The 21,994-nt window shown below is 41.1% G+C and overlaps 1 protein-coding gene across 2 annotated transcripts in view; it reads right to left on the bottom strand.

Annotated features, from left to right (window-relative positions):
* Positions 1-21,994, bottom strand: part of WDFY4 (WDFY family member 4) — a 114,260-nt gene that overhangs the window by 60,994 nt on the left and 31,272 nt on the right. For both annotated transcript variants that reach the window (XR_010028711.1, XM_063163594.1), the window contains exons 17-37: positions 20,957-21,164; positions 20,610-20,686; positions 19,710-19,928; positions 18,526-18,710; positions 15,404-15,635; positions 13,332-13,483; positions 12,748-12,859; positions 12,446-12,636; positions 10,794-10,946; positions 10,368-10,441; positions 9,423-9,584; positions 7,167-7,258; positions 6,186-6,285; positions 5,167-5,372; positions 4,426-4,595; positions 3,937-4,062; positions 3,337-3,498; positions 3,027-3,224; positions 1,923-2,040; positions 1,183-1,340; positions 493-731 (exon numbers count right to left, since the gene is read on the bottom strand). Coding sequence is in view for 1 of the 2 variants with exons in the window: in XM_063163594.1 (XP_063019664.1) it covers positions 493-731; positions 1,183-1,340; positions 1,923-2,040; positions 3,027-3,224; positions 3,337-3,498; positions 3,937-4,062; positions 4,426-4,595; positions 5,167-5,372; positions 6,186-6,285; positions 7,167-7,258; positions 9,423-9,584; positions 10,368-10,441; positions 10,794-10,946; positions 12,446-12,636; positions 12,748-12,859; positions 13,332-13,483; positions 15,404-15,635; positions 18,526-18,710; positions 19,710-19,928; positions 20,610-20,686; positions 20,957-21,164 (3,334 nt within the window). In the remaining variant the exon portion in view is untranslated. The remainder of the gene's footprint in view (positions 1-492; positions 732-1,182; positions 1,341-1,922; positions 2,041-3,026; positions 3,225-3,336; positions 3,499-3,936; positions 4,063-4,425; positions 4,596-5,166; positions 5,373-6,185; positions 6,286-7,166; positions 7,259-9,422; positions 9,585-10,367; positions 10,442-10,793; positions 10,947-12,445; positions 12,637-12,747; positions 12,860-13,331; positions 13,484-15,403; positions 15,636-18,525; positions 18,711-19,709; positions 19,929-20,609; positions 20,687-20,956; positions 21,165-21,994) is intronic.

The following is a 21,994-nucleotide window of genomic DNA, read 5'->3' on the forward strand; positions in this document are numbered from 1 at the left end:
CTCTACCCAATGGCAGAAGGCGAAACTCCCAATGTCAGAACAACTAAAATATTGCAGCTCAGATCCAGGTAACAATAACACAAAGATCACAAGATCCATTCACACTTCTATATATGCTTCAAATGTACCCACACACAAATGACTGCTGGATCAGACAAAACCTCTCACTGAATTACCCCACGCAGATGTCTCAGAGAATGGCCACCCTCATGATTTGGGAGTGATCCTAGCCCACATCCCAGGAAGATTTCCAGCTGCTCATTTTCCTGATGGGCTTGTGAGCCAGCTCCACTGAAATCAGTTCAAGCTTGTTAACTGCAGTTGCTACTCTGAAGTGAGTAGCTGCTGGAAATGCTGGATCCAGCTCAATCTCAGCTTCTAGCGATTCCCCAGACTGGAAATTGCCTAAGTTATGTGACATCTCCCCCTCTGCACCCACTTCCACAGGTACAGCACAAATATAAAGAATCATAATGAGATGAACACTTGTACCTGCCCGAGTTCAGCTGGCAAAGGCAGTACATCAGGCAGATGACAAAATTACTATTTGAGTTGTAAGTTGCAAAGATAATGTCCCACTGCTCTTGCAGGACAATGAGAGTATTCAGGACATTAAACTGCTCAGGCAGTGATTGTTGAGGTCTGGATAAGCAGTATAGGATGGCTCTGTTTAAGCAGCTGTACAGGGCACTGAGGAAAACTTCCTTTTGAGAAACAGAGCTTTCTATGACCTGTGAAAACACAAAGCAGCAGTTTACTTGGCTTGCTCAAAGAACTTTCTCCCCAAGGACCCACTCCTCCCACTTCATTTAAACTGTTGGAAACTTATTTCAGCAAAATTCCCCTGAACTACCTGTTTCATAAAAATTCTATTTTTTCTGTATTTCTGCTGAAGTACCCATAACTGTGGGGATTAATTTATTAATTTATCCTAGTTCAGCAAATGTGTACATAGCCAGCAAACAGTGTCACAAGAGAGTTAACTGTCCTTTCTTTATGCTGCACAATTTCTCTCTAATTTTAATTTACAGCTGTTATGTTCTCATGCAAAAAATCCCAGGAATAAAAACATCACCAAATGAAGTACAGCCATCTTTTCCAGAATTGCAGTATCATGACCTCAGTGTAAAAAACCTGCATGTTACAGCATGTTAGAAGTTGGAGAGAAGAAAAGTGACTCACACACATAATCTGTTTGGCAATGAAGATCAGGATTTGCTTGGGGTCAGTCACAAACATTCTGCTGCTCAGTTTCTCAACCAGTTTCTGAGCAAAATAAGCAATATTCATCATGGATAGGGGTGCAGCTGATTCTGAAGTACCCTGAGGATCAGTGTTTGCTGGAGAGGATATAAGAGGGTTGATTATTGCAGAGCAAGAGGAAATTAAAAAAAAAGTGAAATGTGAGATTACCAGAGCTGAGAAGGAACAGTCTCATTCCATAATATCTCAGAGGTGGGACATGTCTAAGAAAAAAAGTCTCTAGGTATAGCAGAAACACCTTACTCAGATTGGAAATGACAGTCCCATCTTAAGGATGGAGGCAATCTCACTAAAATGCTGTAATGAAGAGCTGGTTTAACTAACAACTCCGAAAGGAGAGCAGTAACATCTAAGTTAATGGGGCTGTTTCCAGAAGCATTCAAGGATGAACCTAGGTTTCTTTCTATATATTCCCTTTCTAATATTCAGTGTCTCTTCTCAAAAAGAAAAAAGGAAGATGCTCTCCATAAAAATTATACAATTACAATAACTGATGCAAACTGGCTTGCAATAATATAGAATGGACAGTGCAGCCTGTTGAGCTGGACTGTCATTCTAGCTGTTGTTTCCAAACCTTTCTAACAATGACACCTACATGCTAAATATCAGTTACAATGATATTTAAACAAGAGTTAAACAATCGGATTCTCACCACTCACCTCTTGGTCTCATTTTCCCCTCGCCTTGGCTGGCAACCTGAAAGACATCCATAGCAGACAGCAGAACTTTTGTCTGAAAAAGTCTCCTCTGCTCACTGGTGGCATCTTCTGGAGAAGCCTGTACAGTGAGGGCACACATATTAGTACAGCAGGAAAACAGGGAATCTGACTCGGCTTCACTTTCAGCAAGAGTGCATATGTGGACAGCTACTGGACAACAGATGAGATGGCAGAACTTCATTCCCAGCTGGAAAACAAGGAAATCTTACACAGGTCTGCACCATCTAGCTGACAGCCAGCACTGTCACCCTCTGCACGCTGAACAGAAACAAGGTTTTGTACAGGGGCAGAATTGGCTCACAGGTTCTTCCCAAGAGGTCTTGTGGTCAGGGGCACTGAGCTCCCAGGATTCAGACAACCAGAAATCCAAACTCTATTTTAACTGTATCAAACTTCAGGAGAGTATATGTAAAACTTTAGGGAGCTGGTGATGCACAAGAGGATTTAAGTCATTAAAATTGCAGTCAAGCTTATTCTAACAACTTAGTAATTACTATTCGTATTACTAAGCTAAGTCTGCATCAGAACCCACACCTGGGACACCTGAACTACTGACAATTTGGAGCTGAATCCTAAATTTTTAATTTTCCCCCTTCTTCAGACTGCTCTGATTCTCTAGAGCACTTTGAGTAATTGAAATCTATTATCCAGACTCAGCTGTCACAGCTTGTATTAATCTGTACTTACAGTGGAGACAGGATTTTTTTATTTGAGAACTGAGATTTTCTTATCTCAAAAATCAGTACACAGGATGCTCCTTGTGACATTTTCTGTTCTCAGATTCAAGGGGTGGCCTGATGACAAGCAGGTATTACTAAGGAAAAGGATATTTTTTCACACTTTTCTTTAATATTAAAGATTGCCTGAAAAATTTCTGTTTTCCAGGGACAGCATTTTCTTAGTTCACATTAACGCAGAGGAATTAGAGAAGTCCTTTCCTTTAGTCACTGTTAGCACTTTTGTTACTAGGTCACTAGAAGGATGTGTCCTGTCCTTCCACCCCCAGTGCAAGGTAGAGCAGCAAAGCCTGCTGATGAGATAAACCTCGAGAAGCAGCTCAAGGGGGTGTCCTTGCTTGCTTGCTGGGATGTTGAGAAGACTGTCCATCAGGAGGACTCGCACAAAATCCCACATTTGTTTCTTGGCAGGGTGTGGTAGCAGTGGGAGAGAGGAGGGGTCAGCACAGCCTTTCCCTTCAGTAATGGCTGGAGCATCAGGGGTCAGGAGGCCTTCAGACCCACCCTGTGAAAGCAGATATCAATACATTTGCACTCAGTCTACTGTACATTGATTTTTTTCCTCCTAGTGACCGATCTCTGATCAGAAGAGCTTATGCTGGCTCCTGTGCACATACCTTGGGTGATCCTGAATGAAAAGCAATCATAGCCAAAGCTTTCAAGAAGTCAGGACAGTGCCACACAGGGTCCTGTGTATAACTGTGATAGATCAAGCACAGAAACTCGATAACATTCCCTGGATAGGCAATCGCCCAGGAGGCTTCTGCATCTGCAATAGGCTGAACAGACAAATGTGCATCTGGTCAAGGCAGCATTCCTCTCATTCATAAAAGCTATCTTTGTAAAAGCTTATCTTTGTTCCTCTTCAGGTATTCCTAAGCAAGCATGACACAGCCACAAATTCAGACAAGGCACCAGTAGCCAACCCCACGTTGCAGACTGAAGATACACCCAACCAGAGTCATCATCAAGAATTAAAAAACTGAGTGCTGTTGTGGGCAAGATGTGCCTCTGGTCTCTCTCAACCATGAGCCCATCACATCCTGTGCTGCATGACCAGGGCAGTAGTAGTTGTGCCCCTGTTCAGTGTTGCCCTCTGAGGGCAGAGCAGGACTAGGGATTACAGGGATTACAGGCACAGGCTGTCACCAGCATCTCTCACACCTGGGCTCTTTATTCAGCCACTCACACTGTACTGTCCTTGCAATGACACTTACCTTGTCCACAGTGAATCTAACCATTTCCAGCAGTAACACAGCTGCCTCTGCACACAAACCAGATTTGAGGACATTCTCTCTATGGTGGTGCTGCAAGATCCACTGCAACATAGACTCAAGATCTTTCTACACAGGAGGAAAGATTTCATTAAGAGATGGGAATTGTACATGATACAATTTACATGACAAGAACAATGCCTACTCTCTCTACATCAGAACAAAACCAACATGTGTCTACCTCCAGCAGTTCCTTCCTCTCCTATTAAGTTTGCAACATTTAACACCTGCATGAACAAGGCTGTTCTGAACATAAATTTTCTTAAATAAAAGTTAATTAACTTAATTTAAAAAGTATGAATAGTTTTTATTATTACAAAGCCCAGGTAGGGTTGACATGCCTGAAAATCATCTGATGGAAAAGGGCATAAAATGTCAAAACAGTAATGCAATAGCAGCTTCAGGTGCCTGTCTGCTATTTTTTTTTCATACCTTGACTGCTTCAGGTGGTTCAGATGGTGGAGTTGCCAGAAAGAGCTCTGCCACAACCAAGTAGATCTCAGGGATGTGAACATGATCAGTGAGACATCTTTGCAATACAGAAAATCCAAAAATCAAGAAGTAGCCATTGTCAGACACTGGAGGATGACTTTTTAAATTATCTTTAAAGGAAAAGAAAATGAAAGTGTCTAAAAATGAATGTCATATCAGCAGAAGGATTACTGACACAATTTTATACTTGTCTCTGTCCCAGAACACAGTAGTCTGCTAGGCTGCAGTATCAACAGTTTAAAAAACACCTCCAGACTAACAGATAACAATTTTTACCACTATCACTTTTGTTAAAAGGCTTTCTCCCTGAATTGTTCTTCTTCCTTTCTCCTCCCTTTCTCAGATCCCCAGGTCTAATTATCAAAAAGCAGGCTGAACAAATCTTTAAGAAACAATTCAGAACAAGTTGACATCTGAACACCTTACAGGCTTATCAGGTAGCCTGATTTTGTGCAACACAAAAAGGCCCATCTAATCAGAATTGCTAATTACCTGCAAGGGAGAAGTAATGCCTTTCACTTTTCAGCACAGAAATGCTGAAGTACCAGGACAAATTTGCCCTAGAAAGTAATTTTAACTCTTGGTCTACTGAGATCAGTGGGAATCCTCCTATCATGTGCACAGTGATTTTCTATCTGTGCTGGATAAGGGCAGTGTTTTGGAATGGTAAACAGCACATACCCATTAGGATGTTCAACCCTGCAGAGCTGTTTTCCAGCCAACGCCCAGCCACTATCCCCTCCTTGAATTTGTTCAGCAGCAAGCGATTGTGCAGGAAGCACAGGAGCAGTTTGATTCCCAGGACAACTGTGCTGAAGTGCAGGTAGCTCTGTGTGAACAGCAGAAACCAGTCTGGCCCCAGTGCCAAAAATGTCTTTTCTTTTTCCCTAGGAAAAACAGGTAAATGAAAACACATGGAAGGAAACGATGGAAGACAGAAAGGAGGTATTATATAAGATTATCTTGAAGTGATTTAGAACCTCATGTTTCTCTAGAAAAAAAAATCTCATTAAAGGTGTACCCTTAGAGAATCACAAAGATGTAACCATAGGCTCATCCCCACAGCTGAAGTCATTCAATTCCTGCTACATCTAACCTTCTACTGCTGTCAGGCACAACAGTTCATTAATGTGAAGCCCCTTCTGAGAGTGTGTATCAATAACCAAGGCAAATGATGTCACAGACCCGATCTTTCAAGCTATGAAATTCAAAATTCTGGTTTAAATTTTCAAGTCCAAGATGTGCTATCTAATGAAAATGGACAATTACAGCTCCCAGCATTACGAAATCTGCCTTTCAGTTATGAAAGGCAGAATTATAATAATGGCATTCTGATGGTTCCAATAGAGCAGTGCAAGTAATCCTACATTAGATTGACTTGATTTTCAGAGACAGATTTCAGAGACAGGGGTTTCTTCAACCTCTGATATGCAGCAGAAGCATCAATATCCAAGCTCCCCCGGTCACTGTATTTTCTGAAAACATGAGACTTTTTCCAAAATGGATATAAGATGTGTTATCAGACCACACAGCTGTGTGAATGCCAGATAAATCACTGACAAAAAAAGTCTCTGAATCCAGTCTGGTCTTACTTAGTATTTGTTGAAGTTCAAATATTATCAGTGTGTTTAGTCCTGGTTAAGCACTAGGACGATGAAAAATCTGGGAGACAGAGACACTTCCTAAACGTTTCTACTTACTCAGAGGACAGCTGAAGTTTGTCTGAGCGTATTACATCTAACAGCATCCTCAGTAGCTGGTTTCGAAGACAGATTGTCCTTCCAGATGTTTGGTTTAAGGCTACAAATATCAGAAAGCAATAAAGAATAAAGAACAGACAAAAGATGTTCCATTGTTCCATTGCTTTGGTGAACAATTTTGTTTGCACCCAATTAGCCCCATAGAAGTACTTCTATCTGGTTTTTGCAGAGTAAAAAGATGCAGATGTCAAATTTTAGACATAAGGATTCCTGCTAACATAATAAACAACCAGTGCTTACATTGCCCAAGTCCTCTCTCTTAAAACTCATTAACACTGCATGGTGAACAATATCTCAGGTTAACTAGGGAGAGAAATATAAACAGGCAATCTGACTTGTATTGCCCAGCTGAGATGTCTAGTTACAAACTGCAGTTCCCACTGTCACCTCAATATGATCTGTTGTTTAGAGGTGCAGTAACAATAAAGCCTCAACTGAAAGATCCCAGTGAAAGGGCCAAAAGACTGGATGCTCCTCCACATGAACCTGACAAATACACAGCCACTTTAAGAGGTGCAGAGCTCCTCATTATTATTTGCTACAACTGGAAATGTTTACAGAAAATCCAGGATGTCCATTGAAATTTTATTCCTTGTAACAGCCTAGTAGGTTGGTTTGGGGTTATTTCAATTTAATGTCCTTTCTCTCTGTGTATATCTGAAATCCAGCATTTTGTTGGCTCTGAACAATGCAGCAAAAGTACTGCTGGTTTATTGGCAGAGAGAGAGCAAAGGGTCACCTCAGTGCAGCCTGTCCCTTTCCATATGAAGGAATTTGAATTTTGTCTCTTCCTGCAGCAGAAGGCAGAAGCAATAATATTGCAATTAGGCAGAAGCACTAATATTGCAATTAGGTCCTGGGAGAGGAGGAAAATCCTGTAGTTGAACTATCACAGCACATACCCCAAAGGCAGCTCCATACCTTCAGTGGGCCTCTCAGCCACACTGTCCTGGTAAATCTGATTTTCGTCCACAGAAGAAGGTTTCAAGGTGTAAACAAGGAACAATCCAATCCTAGCAGAGAAAGAGTGAAGCAGTTGTGGTCAACAGAAAGATATTAATTTACTTACTTGGAGGTTATATGCAAAGCTGCATACTGGTTAACAGTGACTTAAGAACCCCGATTAGAAACTCTAGCCATTTCAGAGATAGGATGAAAACTTCATAAACTAGGAAGTAAATTAAAAAGTCACAGACTGTGCTGTGTTGGAAGGTAACCACAAGGATCATAAAAGCCCAACTCCTGGCCCTCAGCAGGACAATCCAAGAGTCACACTTGTGCCTGAGAGCATTGTTCAAACACTTCTTGTTCTCTGTCAGCCTTGGTGCTGTCACCACTTGCCTGGAAAAGCGGTTCCAGTGCCTGACCACCCTCTGGGGGAAGAGCCTTTTTCTAATACCAACCTAAACCTCCCCTGACAACTTCAGGCCATTCTCTGGGGTCCTGTCACTGTCACCCCAGAGCAGAGATCAGTGCCTGCCCATTCTCTTCCCCTCAGAGGAAGCTGTAACTGCAGAGAGGTCTGTCCTCAGTCTCCTCTTGACCATGCTGAACAGACCAAGTGACCTCAGATCTCCTCATGTGGCTTCCCCTCAAGGTTCTTCATCTTCGTGGCCCTTCTTTGGATGCTCTCTAATAGTTTATCTTTCTTATATTTTGATCAATGAAACTATCTAAAAATCAAAGTAAAATATATTCTGCTATGGAAACATTTTCTCCACTTTAAAGGTCTTTCACCAAGAGGAAGGGATTACTGAGTAAAGCACTCAGTTTATATGAAAGATTCTGAGCAGCCTGTGGCATTGTAATTTCACTGTTATTACCACTTGGCTTCCAAGCATATAGAGGAGAACAGAGAAACTTTAGCTGGTCCACAGTGAGGGGGACTGGCTTCCTTTTTTCACCTGTAGTTTATTTTGACACATTAGCTGGTTCTAAGGATAGAAAGATTAACGCAATATATACACATTTAGGGAAAGTGCACAATCTCCTCCTGCCCACAAGAGGGATATTTCTTAAGGGACAGAACACCTGTTGTTCTGCAGGAATAGTCCACACAGCAATTCCCTCTGGAAGCCCAAATCTGGGACCAGCAGAAGCTCCAGCACCTCTCAGTGCTGCTGAGAGCCTGTTACAGTCTCTGCTGTCCTGGGGCCAGAAGGACAGGGACAGAGGGCTGTCTCTGCCCACTCTCAGCATCCATGGGCCTGACAAATAATCATGTTATCATGGAATAACAAATCATGATTATTTAAGAAAAAAATTCCCATTCACACTCTTAAAATACAACTAATTTGATACACTAAATCCACAACTCTCACCTGTCTCACCACCTGTATGAAAAAAGACAGACTAATTCCTACAAGCCCAGGGTAGGAATATATACATAAATAACGTATATCAAGGAGCATACAGTCACAAAAGAGCTGGAAAACACCAAGTTCTTGTATGAGCTTACTCCACAGTTAACTATTAGAGATGCTCATACTCTCCAACAGAGCAAAAGGCAGCATCCACAGATTTGACATGTAACTCTGTTTTTACATTTTATTAAAACAGAGCTTTAGAAATAGAGCTTCCATCTGTGCAGTGCATTTCCCTGGGAGTTAGGTGGCTACAGCCAGCACTATGTGGACCTCCCTCAGTTGATATCTTGCAGGTTGATACAATTAGGCTGTGAATATAAAATGAAGCGGTTCTCGCATTCTGTGAAGAGCAAACAAGGATTTAAATGCTATGCTTCATGAAATCCTGACTAACATAACTGATTGAAATTCAGGAACAAACAGGATTGTTACTGGTATATAAACCAAACCAACAGGATTAGGTACACCATTCTTTGGGGCCAAATTGTAATACTGTAGTGATACTTTAGGGACAAGGCTTTAATGAAACTAAATATTAAGTACATATTTGAGTAATCCCAGTCGTACCTACAGAACTGTCTGTGCCACCATTATAACAGGAATCACCATATTCATCTTCACACAAACATAAGGTTGGAGTGAATGATAAAGTTTTTCATCAATTTTTCACTAGGGGATCCTTCAGTTGCCAAAGATCTGGCATTCTACCAAAGACAAGGTGAGGGAAGCTCTACTGTCAAGCTCTCTCCAACACTAGCACAAGCATAGCTCATCTGCAATCTGAGGAAAAGCTATAGGCCTTGACGGTTACCTGAGAATATCCCTTGTATTAAAGTATCCTTGCAAGAGATGGGACAGGATAGTGCAGGCCACAGTGATCTTGGAGCTGCTGATTTCAGGATCATTGAAAAGGAAAACAACCTTGGGCACCATTTGCACCTGGTAGGCAATTGCAATATTCTGACGCGCATCTCTGTAAAAAAAACACAGGGACTATTAAAGCTTTCTACTAGAAATGATCAAATTTGCAGAGTTTCAGCTAAAAGGATTCTCAGGTTGTACTGATACTTGGCACTTTTGGCTTCTAATGCTGTCTTTATACCATTTAAAACATAGTCAGACAAATTGAACATGTATCAGTGATGGAGATGGGAAGACTACTTTGTGTGTTCTACTCTTCTTTTTTGCCCTCTCCCCCAGAAACTGCTGCATTCCAACAAACTCAAAGAAAACATTACTGCATTTTCAAGCAGCAAGTTGGTAGCAAAAAAAACTATTCCTGTAAAACTTAGCAAGGGGAACCAGACAGCTCTGCAAAAAAGTAGGAATCTAGCTTTACTCAGTCCCTCTGCCATGCTTTGTCTCTTTAAACACATTCAACTCCAGTCCAGATGATTAAGAATACTGATAAAGGGGTTGTGTTTTGATTTTAAACACAACTTCAATAATATATTTAAAAAAAAATTCATAGTCAATTCAAAAATTAAGATTTCCCCTCCCCAGCAGATATTTAAACTTGCATTGTACAGCAGCGGTTCCACATGAACCAGGTAACCAGATATCTTTTCCCAGGCTCTCCCCCAAGGGGTTGATCAAATCACTAACTCCAGGCTTGAAAGAGCAATACATGAATGATTCACTCTCAGAATCCTCTGATTGCAACTGGGATTAGACCCTTCATATCCACCTCAGAGTTCCAGCTCAGGTTACAGATGCATTTTCCCCTCAGGTTTCTGATTCAAACAGAAGTTTATACCTGGAGGACTGCAAGATCTCCACAAGATGGGAAAGAAGAACAAGGTCAAGATTTTCTGGTGCTTTCATCCAAAGCTGAAAGAAAGGAAAGCAGAGGTTTTACTGCTCTGCTGAGCTGTGAGAACAGTAGCTGCATCCGAGAAACTGTTAAAACTATTTAGGGAGGAGAGCATTATAAACTTTGAGTGCTTCTGTAATGCAGCCTGCAGGCACTGGGCAGTCCCTGCTCGTGCAGGGAGCTGCAGCTCCAGTTCTAACCCTGAGGATCAGACCCTCGGGAGTGTTCCTGCAGACCTGGGGGCCCACAGTGTGAAAAAGCACAACACACAAATATTGGATCCAGGAGATGCTATGAACATACCAAATCTTGTATTATAAAGCCATCTTTAATACAGCCAAACCCGCAGAGCAATATGAACAGTTTTACCTCAAAGTTGCAGAGAACATACTGGAATGCACTATAATTCTTGATGACAGAAGACTCAAAGCCCAGCTCAGCTGTGCCCACTAGGGAGAATATTAACTGTAAAATCCTGTTGTTTAGCAGCCGAGTTTTCATCTTCAATAGATAGCTCAGCAACTGAAAAGAGAAGACTGAATAAGTATCTGCCAAGTATAAATCTCTATTTAATCCAAGACCAACATATAGTTTAATCACACGTAGCAGTCATGCATGCATGCATTTTGCATAAGCATCATGAGGAAAATGAAGATTTTAGTCCAGACATAAAATTTCATGCAGAATGTCTAAGGATGCATTTTTGAAGGAGTTGGCAACTCTGTGGCATTGAACAGGAGGAAAATATGTGCCATATTATGTTGAATGGAAATAGACAGACAAATATAACTGTAAATAACCACAGTAGTGTTCTATGCTATTCTATTCTTAATGGATGTATTTTTAATTGCTTATAAATGGTGTTAATTTAAAAAATAATAAATTTTACCTCCCCAAATGAAAAACATTAGTGAAACATGGCCAGTTTCTCAACTGAGCCTACCTTTGATTATCCAACAATTTCTCCATACTGTGAGATGAATGTTCAGAAAGCCATTACATTTTGAGCAGGTTGGGAAAAATAGAAATCAATTTGAAAATACATATCAAAAAATATATTACTTGGCTGTTAAAAAAAACTTCACTCCATTGCAATATAATGATAACTTGGAGAGAACACTATGTAGCAAAAAATCAAAAGAACAGCTCATACCCAATACAAAGACAGGCATTGACCTACAGAAAAGGATTGGGCAAGCAGTAGCTAAGTAGGATAAACATATTCATATAAATTGTGATCAATTGATGAACAATTTACATGTGGGGAAAATGGAAGGTTTATAATAAATCATTAATGAAACTCTAATGTTGAGGGTCTTGTTTGGAACCTTCTATATTAAAGAGTCTTGTCTGTTCCTTCAGAGCTCTCTGCTTCACCTACACAGCACAAAGTAAATTATACTAAACTGAAACTTCATACTTGAGCCTCAATCCATCCAATATTACATATTTATACTTTACATACAACCAAAATCTTCAATCTGCATAGCTTTCAGATTTAAAAAGTAATTTGGGACTGACCTAATCGATGCAATTCAGACAGCACTTATTTACATCAGCACAACTCCTCATACACAGTGAAGACTGAGCCAGGGTAATTCATTGTCAGCCCTACACTGGGCAGTCTGTAAAGAGCAATCTTAGGCTGGATGCACCAAGGGGATGAAGAAAAGCTGCTTGAGAAGTGGTCTTATGTGCGTGGGACCAAGTGTGTTGGTGAAAGGTGAAGAGTGGGTCAGTCACAAATCTGCTGCTCTGGCTTACTTAGTGTATTAAATCATGTCTGACCAAGAGGCATCTGCCCTCACATTTCCCTCAGCAGAAAACTGTTAGAGAGGCTCCCAGGAACTGTGAGCACAGGATGTAGACCACCATCCTCTATCCCCCTCCTAACTTGCTAAGTTCCAACCACACGTGGCTAGAGTCAGGATATGTTTGGTTCACTCCCACTGACAGATTTGGGGGTAAATATCTACAAGGGAAAGACTATAACCAGAATGAATGAACAAAAGTGTGTCTACCTGGTATCCATGGATGTGCCTCATCAGTTTTGCACTCAAGGGGCTGCTGTTGAGGATGGAGTTGAGGACTTTGACAGCTGCATACATGGTGTGGTCATCGTGGGCCTTCGCAATGAGACCCAGGAGAATGGCAGGGCCCCCAATAAAGTTCAGGCTGGTGGCTGCTGGGGAGGACTGGAACACTCTCACCCCTAGGAAATTGCACTGTTACTCTACCAGGAGGTCACACAGACAATCTATTATTGGACAGAATAAAGCTTCACTCTTAAAAGAATATTAATCATTAAGACAAGTGCATTTACCATATTGGCCCACAGCAACTGACCCAATGGTCCTCAAGGAACCTGAGAGATGCGCAGCAATATTCTTAGCTAGGAATATTGGAGTTGAACTGTCCCGAGAATTAATCCCAATCTGAAACAGATAAAAGGCACTTTAGGAAAATTTTTGATAGTATCAGGGACGCTAAAAACTGAATGCTCTAATAGTTTAAATTATTTTAATAATTTTAGACTAATAAGTGATAAAAATTTGATTGTAAGGACAAATATTCACCCACCAACAACATCCTTCAATGCCACTACTTTCATATATCAATAGACCTGGTATTAGAAAGAACAATAGAATAGCATGTAAAAAGTCCCTGTGAAGACATTAAGAAAACACAGACTGAAACGAATTATGCTAAAATCTGAAAATTATGGCTTCTGTTCCTGTTTCAAAAAATGCTTTTAATAGGTCAAAATTAACCTATGAGTAGAACAAAGTTAAGGAATGGAAAAAAGAAATCTCTGAAGGTACACAGGTAAGACAAAGTCAGAAATTTGGCTCTAGGAAACTGATTAGAAGCTAGAGAAAGCTTGTTTAAGAAAGGGAAATTTGTGACCTCTTTGGCAATCAGCCGACCATCCACTTCATTGTAAGAGCTCTTTATATCTTGGACTGTAGTGAGAGATGAGCACACGGCATTGATTCCAAAAGAAATCTTCTCTTCTGCCACCAGAGGTGCGATGATACGATCACTGCACTGGTCCTCACCTAAAACAACAAAGGCTGTGAATGTCTGAAGGAACTTCACTGTGCCTTATGCAAGACAGGAGAGAGGCAGGTGAAAAATAACTGGAGGAAACGAAAGTTTAGGAAAAAATTTTACTTTGTCTTAACTATAACCATGAAAAAGCATTCACCCTTTGAAACACAGGCCATGGCAGCTCGCATCACCAGCACATGGCTGTGTCCCCTGGTAACTGCTTTGCCTTGATTCTGTATCCTCTCATAACATCTCATGGAGCTCAGAAATGTCCATAATAAACCCCTCTCTCTGCCCACACAGTATAAACAAACTTTCTGGACACAGAAAACATTTCAGAGACCTTCTGTTTCTGAGAACTTTATTGGGGTACTCAAAGCAAAGATTTGTGTGGAAGGAGAGCAGAGGCAAAAGTTCAGGGCTGCCAACTCACAACATTTGGGAAACTTCTCAATAGTACCAGGTTCAGCAGTTTAGTATGAAATTCTCTTATGCATTTCTTTAAAGAATTTCCTATTCATTCTCACACTTGGAAAAACTGTATGTATCTTTATTAAAAAAAAAAAAGTCATGTTGTATTTTTAACAGTTTTATAGACTGGGAAAACAGCTGAGTTGCAAAACTGTTTACTAATGCTGGTAACACTGCCCTTTTAGACAAAAAATTAGTTCACACACCACATGAAGATTGACTATAAATAAAATGCCTCAAGACTGTGTCACCAATTCCCTTTCAGCAGCACTTGGTCTGCAGACTAAGCCTCTGCACAACTGCAGCTGATGAACAAGAAGCAATGAGATAGTGGGGAGACAGGACACACCACTGCCAAAAATTCCCACTGCTGTTTGCTACAAGGTCAAAAAACCATTTTGAGGGGAATAAAACCTCACTGTAGTATTTGGAGGGATTGTATACAACTTTTTAGTCAAAATTTTCATTTGCCTGAGTTTCTTTGGATGTTTTGATGGAAATAGGGAGAGTGCAGAGAGAGTGAGATCATTTCACAATTAGGAGATCACATCTTATATGTTGCTCAGTGATCTCCCCTAAACAGGGCATCCCTAGAGTCACATGGACACAACCTGTGATTAGTACTGAAGTCCATCTGGGAAGAACTATGCTGAAAACAAGCCCCTAGACTTCATAAAGTCCCAATGATTCAAAAAATCAAATCCTTCTGACTCCTACAGGTAATGTTTTTATTTCAGAGCTGTATTTTGACACCATTTCTCTCTCAATAACCCCTTCCCACACTTGACTTGCAACTTTTTGTGCATATTTACAGCATTCTGTCAGAAGGAGTACTCTCAGACAGTGGTTTTGTATTCTTTTAGGCCGGAGCATGACCAAGAAAGATTACTTTGTTGGTTTCAAATGAGAAATGGCCATCCCATTTCATCCTAAGATCTAGCATGGAGGGGAACGCACTACTTGTTGGACAAACAGTAATCAATAACTGAAATGTTTTGTCTGTCTGTTTAATAATTGAAGCTAACAGCATACTTTAGTTAAAAAGCCTCTTCATTAAATTGAATGTAACTTACTCCCCTGCCCCTCTCTCTTATTCTGCAGGCATTTGCAGTTAAACTCCATACTTCTCTTTCTGCCTTTTCCCCCCTGTTAATACAGAATGCCTCACTTAAAGCTTCTGCTTTAAAGTTTGTCCAACAGAAATCACAACCTTGCAACTGAGGACATGCTGTCCCTCTTTACTCTTCATCTCTCTCTGCTGCTTGATTCCTACCCTTCTATCCAATTCACAGAGCATTACAAGATCCTCATGTATCTTATTACAATCTTGTACAACATTCAGTAATGTCATTTTCCAGAGTGATCTCTAGACACAGTTGGAACACTAATAGAAGATGAAAAGAATAGAAAGAACACTGCCCTAACAAACAGTGGCAGATATGAGAATTGTCACATACCTTGAAGCTGTACTGCTTGGAAGTTGCTACAATACTGAGGGCCAAGCTTAATGATAACTTCCATGGTTTCCACAGAAATGGCTTCTTCAAACAAGTGTGTAGGACCAAGGCGCCAGGTCAAGGAGGACTTGTGTTTCCAAATGCGAGGGGTGGCTATGTACCCATAGACATCAACAAAGGAAGAGGGATCCATGGAAATGCAGCTACCTGGTAAAGGCTGGAGATACTGCATCTGCAACAGAGGAGGAATTCACTGGGGGGATCCAGTGCACTCAGGGTGCCCTGGGGTCTTGTCCCTGTAAGGTGCTACCTGCCACCTCTTTGCTCATTGAGGTCTCAGCTGTGTAACACAATCATACTGGGCCTGGCTCAGCTGCAGCTCCTTCTCCCACAGCAGCCTCACAGTGCCGTGCTCTGCCCTGGCAGCTACAGAGGGGTTGGGAACACACCAGAGCTCTGGCTCTCACTGAGCAGAGCTGGCAGCATCAGCTCTCCAACATTCCCCTCATCGAGGGGCTGGGCAAGATCCTGAGAGGGCACAAAACTAGGCCAGCTGACCCAAATTAACAACAGATATTCCATACCATATAATGTCAATGTAGACATATAAGCTAAGGAAAGGAGGAAGAAGGGAGGGAATTCATTATTTACAATGCTTGCCTCCTATACCTACTGCTCCATGTGCTGAAGGCCTGCTTCCCAGGAAGTGGCTCAACAGCAGTCACTGATGGGAAGTAGAGAATAAACCTTTTGGTTTTTTTTTCTCTTTGCTTGTGCACATGAAAACTCACTTCTGCTTAAATAAACTCAACATACAAGCCATTTTCCATCTTACTTTCCCTCCTCTGTCCAGCTGGGAAGGGGAGTGATACAGCTGCTTTGCGGGCACCTGACATCCAACCAAGGTCAACTCACCACAGCAATTATTAACTACCATTAAGAAATTGGACTTCAAGTACTGTAAACATAAGCATTTTGAATGTTTAAGCCCAATTATTGTTCCAAAAACACAGTAAAAAGAATTGCAAGTATTGGCAAAGAAAAACCCTGTCTTGACTCCAGACATATTTCCTTTCCTAACTTCATAACCCTGACTGGGACATTCAACACAGAAAGGCAAGTTACAGTTACTTTGTACTGGCATTAATGGAGAATAAGCAGTGTTTGAAGAGTGTAGATTGTCCAATTGCATCAGTAAGCTTCAGTGGAACTAACATTGTTTAGAAAACAGGGCCATTTATTTTGGGTACCAGAATAATGATTTGGCCTCCTAAACTTAGTCTATTTTATTTAACTGTAGAGGAAGTAGTTGGAATTTTTGGTAAAGAGAAACTATATTGTACTTTGGGGCTTAGCCCTGTCGTTAATAATTTGTTCCCAGGATGGGAGACTCCAAGCATTTACTGGTCTCTGACTACTGAGATTTAGAAAACAGGGATGGTCAATATTAAGAGGCAGGAGTTGACACTTCAGTGAATAACATTAGACTTGTCGCAGCACAGTAACACACCCCACTCCAGCTCCACCAACTAAAAATAGCCTTTAGTACTGTTAACAGCCTTCATCCATTTCTAACTTCTTAGGCCACCTTTTCTTCACTGTACGTATCAGGATGAAGACTTACATTAACCAGTGAGCCCAACACTGGGACAATCTTTTGTTTACTAAAGGATTATTTTATTCATATGAGCTGTTTCACTGAATGTTAAACACACTTGTTGTGAATTCTTTCATCAATTGCAATGTTTAGGCCTAGTTTTATTGATGACTTTCAGTCTCATTTGAAGGAAGTCAAATTGAATTCAATTTTCATTCTTGAAATGGATATAGGTCCCAAAAGGCATTTATAAGACAGATGATTTTTCTCAAGTATGGGAAAGAGAATACTTGGAATTAAACAGGTTGTGTTTACAACAGTGAGCTTTGCACGTGCTGAGATTGAATTGAAATATGGGAACAAAAAGGAGACCAAGGTTAAAAGTTTCAATTCATAAAAAGATTCTACTCAAAAACCAAAAATCCACCACACCAACCAGAGATATAATAGAAAGAACAGGCTGCATTTTCTACACTGTATTCAAAATCCAAAAACAAGACCTCTGAAATAGTAAGAGATTAACTGCAAAACCAGGAGCATGATGATATTAATAATAGAAACCAGGGGCTATTCTCATTTATCTTGTAGATTATGAACCCTTCAGGTGCATTTGGATTACTTTTGCCTGCTATTTCATCCAACTTGTGAATTGACTGCTGAGTGACAAAAATCACAAGAAATTGCATATTAGGGGAACTGCCAGTACACCAATATTAGCAATGAACGCATGAATTGATATCATCTGAACAACTAAGCCTGAGGAACACCTATCTGTTCCTGAGTGCTTAGTGTGCTAGTGAGAAAAAGACCACTGACTGATTGTTCAAATGGTGTAGGAGAAAGAGGACAGCTTGACCAAATAAGATGCTTGAGGAAACTCCTCCCACCTTTGGATTCAGCAAAGAGCTGACCAGTCACAGCAGCTTATTTTTGTGTGACCTTTCCACTTTTAAGAGCTTTCTTGAAAAGAAGGAATGGAGACTCTCTGTGTAACTCATCATCTTTGCAGGTTTTAGCCTAAATCCAAGTCATCCTTGATTTAGGGCTCTCTGGCCACACCTTGAAGTGAAGTACACTTTTTATAGCTGACAACCTCTGCAGATGTTAGGTTTAAACTGATATATCCTCTGAATCACTAGTAAACTCAGAAAATGTTGACCTAAGGGTATAAATGAATTCCAGCAACATAACCCTGAGCTACCTGTATGCCAAGTGTCCCCAGCTCTAGAGGAGCATCACCACACAAATTGGCCTGGTTTTCTACATGCTGAAGGGGGAGAGAAGAGCAAGCGCAAAGCATCAGTATGAGCAGAGAACACAGTTCTGAAAAGCAGCACAAGTACTCCCTGTTTTGTACACATTTCTGACTCCACTCACACCCAGCACAGTGGCATGTGTTAAAAGTGTAAATCACCATGCTTTGAGTTTCTCAGATAATTACTGAAATCTCATGGTATTGGGAGATGGAAATGAAAAGTAAAGCAAGGCCAAAGCCAGGCACAGGATCTTTGCAGAGAGCCTTTACCTTTGCAGAGCCAAGCATCTGGCCATTTATATAAGATGACACAATGCAGTTCTTCTTTGCTTCCTTAGCAACTGTCACTGTGAGGTGATGCCACTGGCCAGTGACCAGAAGTTTACCACAGCCAAACTTGACTTGCCTTGGAAATGGGGAGGGATTTAGGACCTCAGCCTCAGGTTCCATAATATCTGTAACAGCAAAAAAAGCAATAAGTCAACGGAAAGTTTCTCATCTTCACCTGCCTCTGGAACACAACTTTCAAATGTGACAGGAAGAACATGACATTCTGTGGGTACAGCGTGCTTTGATGCTATTAGGTCTGAATTCTTTATAACACTGCCCAAGGTCTGTTTCAGGACCTACAACTTGCACAGCTCTCAAGATGCCTCCAGCATGCAACATGTCACCCTTCCAAATAACACCTGCTGTCTGCCTTGATGCTGCAAACCTGCCCTGAACTAGGACAAACTCAGCACATTCACTAAGAGGAGAACCCCTCTGTGTATTTACAGAGTTAGCTGACACAGAGAAAAAATCCCTAGCAGATCCATGAGATGATAAAAGTCTCTATATTAATTTGTAGCTTTTATGAAAAAAGGCAAGCTGGAATTTTTATCATTATCAGAGGCAATCAGAGCACTCACACAATGTCAGCTGTTCATCAAAGTCCCAGCTACTATTCCCACATCATTTCCAACCTCCTCTGGAATACTCAATCAAATTTACATTTGAAGCATCTACTCTACTCAGTAAGGAAAAAGGGGATAAATATCAGCAGGGAACAATATTAACAGACTGGCATAATAGAAAACATTGTGAAAGCAAGGAGAGGAAATTAGTTGTTTCATTAGGAAGCAAGATCACTCCCCAAATCCTCAGTCCTTCTCTCCAAACCTGCTTAGTGTCATACAAAACTGAATTGTTCATGCCCAGTCTCCACAACTACACTCCAGAATATAAATGACACTCTAAAATTTTCAATTGAATATTGCAGTAATTCACAGTGCCTACAGCAAACTTAAAAATTAAACACTGGCAACAATTACAATCATGACTGGATTCAAGAAGAAAGCTGAAGAGAAATCTCATTAATATTCTGGGTACTTCAAAGAAGAGGAAATTTATTAATGAAAAATTTCAGATAACAAGAGGACACAGCACTGCAACTTGACTGAAAAGAGCCTTACCAAGTGGCTGGAATTCTACTTCTTCTGTAGAAATGACCATAGAAAGGTCCTGTGGGAAGAAGCTTACAGAAAAGCAAACAAATTCTTGCTCTGCTCTTGCCATGTGTCTGACAATGGTAAGGAAGCGGAGTGGGTGGCTGCTGTGCACCAAGCCAAACTTGCTCACCAGGAACCAGCAGGACAGTGTCAGGCCACTGGAGGGAGGGAACGTCCTGCTGCCTGTAGACAGGAGCAAAAAAGCATTAAGCAAGTTGCTCTCCTTGTGCAGCCATTAGCAAACTGCTTTTCATTCTTCCATACCAGGGAAGAACCATCATTAGATTATGGAATTTAATTTCTATTCTGTTGGACTCCATTGCCTGCATTCAATATCACAGAGATTGCACATATGACTCTGTGTGCATGTATAAATGGCCTAAAGCTGACTGATGGGAAATGAGCACTAGATCTCCATGCTGTGGAGCAGATGAATTAGCATCCTCTGAGCTAGAAACAAGTTCTCAAATTTCACAAAAACTCAGGAAGCAAAAGGTTCAGCCATTTCCCAGTCCACCCAATAGAGTATTTTGTTGTATAGGAGAATCCCATTAAGTGAAAGATACTATTCCTTCCATAGATCACCCTAAAATCTGGTGACTCTTACTGGCTAAGACTGTTTTCTTAGAAGTCTGCTTTAAATTTTTATTGCTAATATTCATTCATCACAGTACGAAGCTGCACCCAATTCCCCATTTTGCTGAGCAGTACAAGCTTTACAGTTCAGAGCTGGTCTGGCACACAGAGACAGAAGTGTTTTGCAAAACACAGCTTATGTGCTGCCCTTTTTTACAGCTGTTGAATGTTTTCATTGGGGCTCAGAGTCAGTGCTCCCAGAAGCTGTAGGTGTGTCACAGTGCTTACCTGTGCCAGTCCCTCCTGAGACAGATTGGTCTGCACTGGATCCCATGACAGTGGCTAAGGTAGGCAGGTATAAACACCTATAAAAAAGCAAGCAAGAACCCTTCATCAGAAACAAAATCATCCCTGAGGGTCACCAGTAGCCTCTGGTACTGCAGGATCATGGTAGCAAGGCAGAGAGGAGGCTGTCAGCAATAAGACAGTAACAAAAGGTATTGGCAACATTGCTGCATGGAAGGTAGCCAGAGGATACATAGATTAGGATGAAGAGAGAAGTGCATGGTTACTGTGCTCAGAGTAAGGGTTTGGAGACCCCAGAGCAACTAAAATAAAAGCAACAGCAGCAATACCCATAGCCTTCCATGGACATGTCAAACTCCACAAAGGAGGGAGCCAAAGCAGTGCTGTGCAGCTGGAAGTTCCGAGGGGATGTCATGGAGATGAGACTCATGGCAGTCTGCAGTGCCAGTGCAGATCCCTTAGACAGCCGAGGAGAGCTCCTGATGGGCACAACGGTCTGAGGATCAGATTTACTGCCCACCACACTCTCTTCTGAACCTGAAAGACGAACACTGTACCTTAACCAGATCAATGTCTGCAAGTAATTTTCCATCCACAGGTATTGCCCATATTCTAGGCATCCCTGCTCAGAACAGCACTTCATGCTCTTGAGATAACACAACCTCAGCAGCCCACAGAAATCCTACAGCAATACAAAAAAATATTGCACTGAAGGTATTTCAAAATGGGAACCTGTCAGGAGAGCCATAGCCCTATTTTAGCCATATTTTCTTCCCACACATCTTCAGGCAGCTCCAGAACTCACCTTACTAAAAAATGTCCCAAATCCATTGGTTTCATTTTTATTATACAAAGACCATTCATTCAACTGTGCTGTAACAGAATAGTCCCAAGCAACACTATGGGAGTTCCAACAAGCAATGGGAGAGGATTTGAAGAATGACTGCAAAGTACATAAGACTCAAATACAGACCATGCTGTATCAGGTGTCTCAGGCATGGGACCAGTTTAAGCACCAAATACTACTATACTGTAGCCTCTCATCTATAAAATATATCAGAGAAACAACTCAGACTGCCTGCATAAGCAAGGAAGATTACTAGAATATCCCCAGGACTACATCCTTATTCTATTTCTGTCTATAAATCACTAGGAAAATATGTTGCAAAACAAAGGAGACATTCCCCTTGGTTTGTAGAATATTAGTATTTTTATAAACCACGTCCATGTCTGATCCAGCAAAATCTGAATATATACTCAGCATCTAACTTGAGCAAAGATTTAATTTGATCTCTGCTAGCTATTAGATCAGCTCTCAGTGTTGGTCAAATACCATCCAATTGGGGAAATACCCAGTGAAACTCTTC

Source organism: Melospiza melodia, chromosome 9, assembly GCF_035770615.1.
Source record: "Melospiza melodia melodia isolate bMelMel2 chromosome 9, bMelMel2.pri, whole genome shotgun sequence".
In the NCBI taxonomy this organism is placed as follows: domain Eukaryota; kingdom Metazoa; phylum Chordata; class Aves; order Passeriformes; family Passerellidae; genus Melospiza; species Melospiza melodia.